The sequence below is a fragment of the Stenella coeruleoalba genome, assembly GCF_951394435.1.
Source record: "Stenella coeruleoalba genome assembly, chromosome: 17".
NCBI lineage: Eukaryota > Metazoa > Chordata > Mammalia > Artiodactyla > Delphinidae > Stenella > Stenella coeruleoalba.
Genome location: NC_137163.1, coordinates 4,716,837 through 4,725,359, shown reverse-complemented (window position 1 = coordinate 4,725,359; position 8,523 = coordinate 4,716,837). Strand labels below are relative to the sequence as shown.

Genomic DNA, 8,523 nt, shown 5'->3' with positions numbered 1-8,523 from the left:
CACAGTCAGCCCAGCCACCATCCAGACACCAAGAACTCACCCTTCCAGAGGCATTTTGAATGAGCGACTCTGATTGTTAAAACGTCCACGTAATCAAGGTATGCTGAACATAGCAATGAGGACTTGGGTGTCTCCTGTTCATTGAAACACAGCCCGTTCCTGACCTGAGCCTCCTAAGGTCCAGTCTGGAGTTTCCTCACTGCCCTGTTCCACCAACTCAAGGTACCGTGGACCCTTCCTCTGGTGTGCATTCCAGAAACAACCATCATATGCCAGATGTCCTCTGACCAAATGTAGAAATAACCTCTTCAGCCTTAGGTGCATTTCTAAAGAGTGGCTACTGTACATGTCATAAACACAAAGTCCTGGCAAGAGAAAGTCAAAGGATTTTTTTTATTATTGTTGTTGTTTATCGTTGATACACATCACGAGCTACACAAAACGCCGACCAAAAAAGCAAATGTAGAAAAATAGTAGAATTATATCGGTTCTGATGACTTTGTTATTCCCATCATCATAATTTTACAGACAATTTCCAAGGGTGTGTGGGAGATTGTAATTATTGTACACAGACATTGTCACCAGAATAAATATGCATTAGGAATTCACAGTGGCATCAAGCTATACATTCAGGTTCTTTTTCAGAGAAAGGGACCATGTTGAAGACACTGCCTCTCTTTACCTTCTACAAGGTAGGAGGTCACATTTGAAAACTGAACTAAAACAGAATAGAACAAAATAAATTCCAGAGCCCTACATTGTACGATTGATAGACAAAAGCCACAGGTTAGTTCTCCTGGTCGAGCCTGAATGTGATAATGTTTATGGACACCATTAGTGGACCATTTATTTGCTTGATCATTATTTTTATCTGTTAATTTGAAAATAAGTAGAAAGATTAAAACCACAGAGCATCCAAAGAGTCTGTATTGCAGACAGATAATATGCCAGTCAGGAGGCGGCATTTCTTGACACATTGAGCTGTAATATGTACCACGGAGCTTCTCCTTTTGCAAATTTCCTGACTTGACACTGACCTGGGGATGGCGTCAGTGTCACCAAGGAAGCTTTGAGGTCCTGCTTGAGTGGCACAGCTGAGATCACTGCAGCATCTCATCTGGGCTGGTTTCCTCCTTCCAGACCCTGATGGGATGCTGGAACCCCAATATCAGGAGTTTGACTTGTTCTAAGAGGCGCCAGGACGATAATATTCTCAATGTTTCCCATCTGCTCTCTTGCCTTATTTTATCTATATGGACATTCTTCTATTTATGTGGATGTCCACTCCCCATCCGGCCCCCCAGATTATACATTTTTGTATGGCAGGGTCTCGTCTGACGAACTTCTGTAGCCGCCAGTGCTTAGCACAGAACTCGGCACAGAATAAATAGACACTGTTTAAAAAGAAATGCATTCAGGTGTAAGTTATAGGAAGATCATGAATGAAGGTAAAAATCACAGACTTTGATTTTGTTACACACGAGCAAGAGAGTATGTGGGACAGAGTGGGGTGCTCTCTTTTAAGAAAAAAAATTGTTTAAAAACAAGCAAAAGATATATGCATAGGTTATCGGATGTACCTGGCTTATTATTAAAATTCCTTGGAGCAAGAAGGATGAAGCAGGGTATTTCGCCATATGCAATAAGTTTAACCTTGGACTAAAAGACATTTCAGCCCAAGTGCTAAAAGTCTTTTCAGTTTGATGCAATAAAAAGATTCTGAATGACATTTACAGAACTAACACTTCCGAACACCTTAAATTGGATGTAATATTGTTCTCAGTTGGGTGTCAGGTTTCAGCCCTTCCTCTCAACTTAACAATGACTTACATTATACCCTGAGCAGGAAAATAGTTTTACTACATAGATCATCCAATCATGCACAGAACTGAGCTGGAAAACTCCAGTTTGGAGGCTCCTGGAATCACAAAAAAATGTTCTGATTTCTGGAAGGTTAAGCCTGAAGTTTCAAACACAGTGGATCTCCCTCAAACCGTTGTATATGAATGTAAAAATGTACTGAGTTATTATAACGAAAATTCCTTAGAGCTAACTTTTGCTATAAAATATTTCTGAGCTATTCCCCCAATTTTAAAATGCTTACTCGACACCGGTACTGGTCCAGACACTCTGCTTACCTCTTTCTAATCCAGACCCCCCCGCGCCAACTACCTTTCAAAGGAGACATTTTAAAGCCTGTTTTATAGATGAGGAAACTTGACCCCAGCCCCTGGCTTGAAGGCATGCCCCAGAGACACAGTAGTTCTTCCCATTACGGAACACTGCCATGATGACGTCTCCTCTCATGAAACTACTTTCCTCCTGCAAATTCAGAAGCTTAGAGGGTAAACGTGAGCGAACGTCAAACCCTTTCTTTACGGGAATCAGTTACTGTGTATTGGATGAGGCGCTAGAGAAGAAAACACAAGCTTCCAAAGAACCAGCCCTCTTTGGTACTTACTTACTGAACCCTAACTCTGTGCCAGGCCATGGGATGCACTGATAAATTAGACATGGTTCCTGCTCTAAGGAGTACATGTGTGGGGGACCCCCCCCCCAGAACACAGGAATGAGATAGGAGTGGGTTCATGGAACCGCGAGACAACTGAGCTCTGAGGGCAAGACACGGAGCTCAGATTCATCCTGAAGCGGGAATCTACAATCCATGAACCACTGAGCAGGTTCACAACCGAGAGTACAAGGAATTGATTCCCAGATGAGTATGACCAGCCATTCCAACGTGGGAAGAGCAGAAAGAGACAGGAGGTGTAGATGGAAGGCATGGTCTGGGGCAGCTTTGGAAGGAAAGGCATTGTGGTCTAGGGAAAAGTGGTTTCGGGCTAGTAGGAGAAAGAAGAACTCGAGACATAGGGACTGAGAAACACAGATGATTAACCAAGAGCCAACAGGCCAGCCCACCCCAATCACCCCATTACGCTGATGGACAGTGCTTTACAAAACCACCTTTGTCACTGAATGATGGCTTCCTTTGCCGTCTCATTTATAGGTTTTGTAGGTGCCTTGTACAGGAATATGTTATGAGAGAAAGCTCATAAGATTACAGTTTAGGAGATGAAGACTTGAACCCTGGCGTCGATCTTAACAGACCTGTGACTTTCGCAATTTATTAACTTCTCTGGGTTGGAGGAATTGTAGCAGGAAGGATAAAATGGAGGCCCAGGGCTCAAATCTTGACTCCACTATTGCTAAGTTGTGTGACCTTCGTCAGGTTACTTGACTTCAACCAACATCATCTGTATATTGTGAGTTTTAGAGATTAAATGAAATCACACACGCACAAGACTTAGCAAACCAAAGTTGAGCATTGTATGTTATTTCCATTCCTTTGCTCCTTCACCTGTTAAAAATAAGATCAATGAGAGCCCAGGTTTGTGTTACCTCTAAAAATCTCTGAATCTGTGTTGAGTCATGAAGTTTGGGGTTTGAGGATTATGTCTTACAGCCATATAATCCTAACCACATCTATGAAATGAAGACACACACATTCTCCACTGTATAATTTAGTTGTGAAAAGATCAACTGTAGGGAAATAACCTGGTTTAGATATAAACAGAGCAGGACCATCCACAGTTTACATCTGTTCTAGAAGCCCAGTTCTGTATAGTAAGGACATTCCTTTGTGCTACAGAAGGCACTGGGGTCCTTTTCCCTAAAATTAAAACCGGTTTTTAGAATTTGACACACTGAATAGTAAGGTGCATTGTTACCATTCGACATGAAAAGCAGCACACTGGGAGGATTTCAGCTTTTCTTTTCTAGATTTTCCATAGAGCTGTCTATTGAGACATCTCTAGCATTATGTGTAATAGGAAAGAGGTACCATGGAAAATAAAGCTTTAAAAAACAAAGGCAAAAGAGGAAAGACTCAGGAAGGCACCTTGAAGGCTTAGAAAAATCTTCATGGGGGCAGCTCTTTATCTAAAAGAAGAAAGGATGCATGTCTGTGTGTCCTATTGCCTGTAACGTCACCACAGCACTCCCTTACTTTGTCATACGTAGATGAAGACCCACATGGTTGTTGTTGGTTGTGTAGGTTGGAAGAACATAGCTCAGGATGCTAAATGTCAGATAGAGTCCGAATGAAACAACCTATTGTTCCTCTTCCAATTCTGAGATTTCATGGTTTTAATTTAAAAACAGCTAAAAATAAAACACTAAGTTTTATGGTTGTCCCAGATCCTTTCAGTGTTTCGAAATATATGATGTATCTTAATATCTCAATATCTCTACAGTCTAGTACAATACCCAGCACAAAAGAGATTTTCATTAAAACATGGAAAGAAAAAGTGAATGAAAAAAATTGGAGAAAAAAAACTGATCCAGATGTTAGCACATGGTGCTTGGTTCTATAAATTAAAGAATGACATCATCCTTCCTAAGGATATTGGGATGGACACCTTGTAAGAATGGGGTAAGAAAGCACCATTCCTCTATGTGTTCACTGCCATGACCACTCTTCTTCTGATACAACCTGTGCAGCTGTACATGGCAGCCCTGGTTATTGCCAATGCTTAGAAGTAAACCCTGTGAAATCAAAGCAAACAGCATGGCAAAAAAAAAAAAAAGACCAAAATTGTCAATTACATTTGGGGGCTTATAAATTCCTAAGAGCATGCTTTCAATTCAATAACCCTGGAGAGAGACGTGATGACAGGGCTGAACCTTGGTCTCCCACGGGACCCTCATTACCGAGTAGAAATTTTCCGACTAGTGTTAACAATGGAAGTTTCCTCCTGAGAGGAGAAGAAAATCCCCGCATGCTGGCTGACTGCTCACACCTCCCTTCTGTCACTCTTGTAAATGCCCAAATTGATTCTCCATCTGCCTGTCCAGTGCACAAAAGGCTCCCAGCTCCCTCTCATCTTCAACCTTTCACACATTCTGTTCCCTCCCTGAGAGTCCCCACAACCCACCTTTTACCCAGCCAACTCTTCTTCAGCCTTGTGTCTGGGTTTAGATATCAAGTCTTCCACGAGGCCCTTCCGGACCACACACCACGCCACATCTGCAGCGTAGGTTGGATGTCCCTCCTCTGGGCCCCCATCAGATCCCTGCCACCTCCACGGTGCCCACCTGCTCTAACTTCCCGTTTGACTGGCTGTGTTCCTTGCTAAACTATGAACTACTGGATCTTACCAATGCATTTCCAGCACACAGTAAGCCCTCGATATGTATCTGTTGAATGAATGAATGAATTGATGAACGTGCATTTGGTGGCAACAGGCTGTGCAAGGTAAGCATCTCATTTTCCAGGTCTCCCTTTCAAAGGCTCATTCCCAGATTTCTCTAGGGAGTGAAGACTGGACTTCTAGAATCACCTTCATCCTGCCTGTGCCTCAACAAAGCCCTCATTGTATCATGTTGTAATAACAAGACCAGATCTTCCTCGGGCTCCTTGAGAGCAGGGACTCTGCATCTTACCCTGTGCTCTCACCTGGCACGGATGCAAGTTGCTCAGTCAATACCCGTGGACTCCAGAAACTAACAGGAATCGAATTCTGTCCACCTTCTCCCCAGGTGCACAACACCCCAGCTGATTTCAACCTGCCGTGGAGGTATTTATTTTGCCCCAAGGTCCCTTTAGATTTACATCTGCTTCTCTGGGTGTATCTGGCGCATGAACTACAAATTCCAGCTCATCTCGATATTACGCATGTTTACTTCTAACTAGTTCTGAGAAACTTAACAAGTCATAGAAACAAAACAACAGAAAGTCTGCTGAGGATGAAGACCTATTACTATGTTGGCAGGCATTCTGTTATAATTTTATAGTCGATAATAGAATGTCCCTGTTTTACATTTCATGTATATATTTTTATGTGTATATATATATATATATACATTATATGTCTATACTTCAATAGAAAGAGACATAAAAAAGCCTTTTCAAATGAGGCGTGACACGCAACACTAGACACTCTTATTTACAATATAGAGATGTACTTTCTACACAGTTACAACAGATGCTCAGAGGCCAGAGAGGGTTTACAAAGACAGCAGAGCACCCCTATAAAAAAGAGGTGCACCACGCAGCTGGACGTTTATTGCCATTAGTTCTATGTCCAGACAGCATATACTGAAGTTAAAAATGGCATCTGGTTATTGGAAAAGACGATGATCATTGATTCGCCCTGGCTCCGTAACCGCTGGCTGCACGGTCTTTCAAATGACCAGGGAATGACAAACTTTGCTGATGGGCATTGGGAACACAAAAATGAAATGCTCACCGGAGGGGCAGGCCTCCTCATTTGGCCAAAAAGGAGAAGCTGCTACAAACGTATGGTCCTGCACTGCGCTTGGGCACTTATCTGGACCAAGAAACACAACATCACAGGCTGCATTGAAGGAAGCATATTCCCTCTGGGTTATATAGCAGACTGGTCTTGTTCATAAGTAACCAGAGTCTATGCTCATCAGGAACCTGGAAAAGTACCGAGTGGGAGAGTGACCAGAGGACTTACTGATCCCATACGTGTTAAGACCAAGATACAATGAAAGTTTGAAGAAGACCCACAGAAACCCTACATCTGTTGTGTGGGAGTCTGTCTTTCAACTCCCTCCCCACCTTTGCCCTTCTTAAGGAATGCATAAGTCTGCTCTCCTGCAAAGCTGTCCACCTGGACTTGATCTCCATGGTCTACTTTGTTTTCCAAAGTCACATTGCTAATATGCAAGGAACTAAAATTCTCAGATGAGTCTAGAATCACTTGGCTTATTACCATGGCATTGGTGGTCATCACCAAGGTTCTGGTCCAGGGGCTGGGACCACGCATCTGGTCCTAGATGAGTTTCTACATTTTTAGAAGCAAATTTTGCAGCAGCAGGAGTTTTTGCCTCTGGAAGATGGGTCTCCCGTGTTAGTCACCCCTATGGTCCTGGGTCATGCATCCCTTCGGTACAACTGATTCTCTAGTCTTCCTTTAACTCATAGAGTGTACACAGTCTTTGGGACCATATTAAACACCCTGGTAATTTTCCAAACTTCCCCTTAAGTCACTTACCAGTAACAATTTAAGGTGAGTCCTCGACCTGGCTGTTGTTCTCATCTCTGATCTCACGTTTGTCCCTGTTGTCTCTTGGTTTGTATCAGTGGTGACCTTTCCTAGCCCTTTATTTTCCTAAGGCAAGAAGACATTTCTAGTGAAAGATAACCAGCACCCTTCTTAGAGCTCCCCTGAGGTTTTAAATCCAGCACTCCTCCAGTTAGATGTCTTTCCCCTTCCACGGAGAGGAGAAGCAGCTGGCCATATGAATGGTTTTGATTTTTTGCAAGTGCATCAAATGCTAACATAGCATTTCTTTGGAAGTGTATCAGCAGGAGCTTCACACATGTGCAATCATCTCAGTGCCCCCTTCTGCTAGGTTTAGTCTCAGTCAATCCTCCCTACCACAGACAGAGATTTCAGCAATCGCGAAAGTAATGTGCGGACCAAGGCTACGCACAGAAAAAATCTGGAGAAGTAGCTGGAGCAGCCAGTTCACCAGTTATTTTTTCTCTGCAACAAACTTGCATGTACCGATAGCATCACCTGCCTCTCCCCATACCTCAAATCACCCCACCCACTGCTGTTATGAAATAAAATTGGAGTTTACAAAGCATTCCTTTGTCCCTTGTTGAGAAAACATGAGGAGAGAATGAGAATATGGGCATCACATGGTCTTCAACAAGTGGCACATTTGAATCTATTAAGGACTGTATTTACACAGATATGTTCCACTTCTGCACAGAGGTTAACCTGAGTTCTGAAATGCTTGTGTGCATCAAAAATGATAAAGCTATGAACTAGTTACACACCGAACAAATCTAGTTAAGTTGGAGTGATCTCTCTGTGAGCCAGTGGTAGTTAAGAAGGTGGGCTCACCAACTCCAAGTATTGTTTCTTTATTTTCTCAGAATTTTCCTAGAAAGCATCTTGAACGAGACGCCAGATGGCTAGACAGGTTCGGGCAAAGTCTGTTGTCTTTTACACTATGGGTTCAGCTTTCCCAAATCTCCAAAGTGGAAGCACCTCGAATGTCTGGTCCTACCCCACCCTCCATCCCTCAGCGCCTTCCTCTCCGAGCTCCAGCCTGGAATGACAGAGGTCTGTAAAAGGATGTCTCAGCCAGGGCTCTTACGGATCTTCAACGTTTCTGGTGAGCTCCCCAAGGCCGTTCCCTCAAAGCCGCTACTTGAAGTAGTTGAGTCCTGCCACCAAGAAGAACTTCTCCAGGAAGAGCTCGGAGTCCAGTACAGCGATGTGAGCTGCTCGGCCAATCAGGGTGTTGGCAGTGCTGGGCAAGGCATGGAACACGTTGTGTCGAATCAAAGTGCAGTCCTTGGCGTCCACCAGAGGACGGAGAAGGTTGTTGATCATCTCCGCGAAGACGGGTCCTGCAAGGAGGGAAGACGGACAGCAGATGGGGGCAGAGCTCAGCAGCAGAATCTAGAGAAAAGGGCTGGGTGTGTGTCGGGCGGCTAGTCCCGAGCAGAACGGCTGATGCGCCCTAATGGGTACAGCA

At 43.6% G+C, this 8,523-nt stretch overlaps 1 protein-coding gene across 6 annotated transcripts in view; it reads right to left on the bottom strand.

Moving 5' to 3' along the window:
• Positions 1-326: 326 nt before the first annotated feature.
• FAM135B (family with sequence similarity 135 member B) overlaps positions 327-8,523 on the bottom strand; it is a 278,477-nt gene continuing 270,280 nt past the window's right edge. For 5 of the 6 annotated variants that reach the window (XM_079901950.1, XM_079901951.1, XM_079901949.1 and 2 more), the window contains one exon: positions 327-8,395. In XM_079901950.1, the coding sequence (XP_079758076.1) occupies positions 8,190-8,395 (206 nt within the window). In that variant the 3' untranslated portion in view covers positions 327-8,189. The remainder of the gene's footprint in view (positions 8,396-8,523) is intronic. The other variant, XR_013824617.1, reaches the window with a different exon arrangement.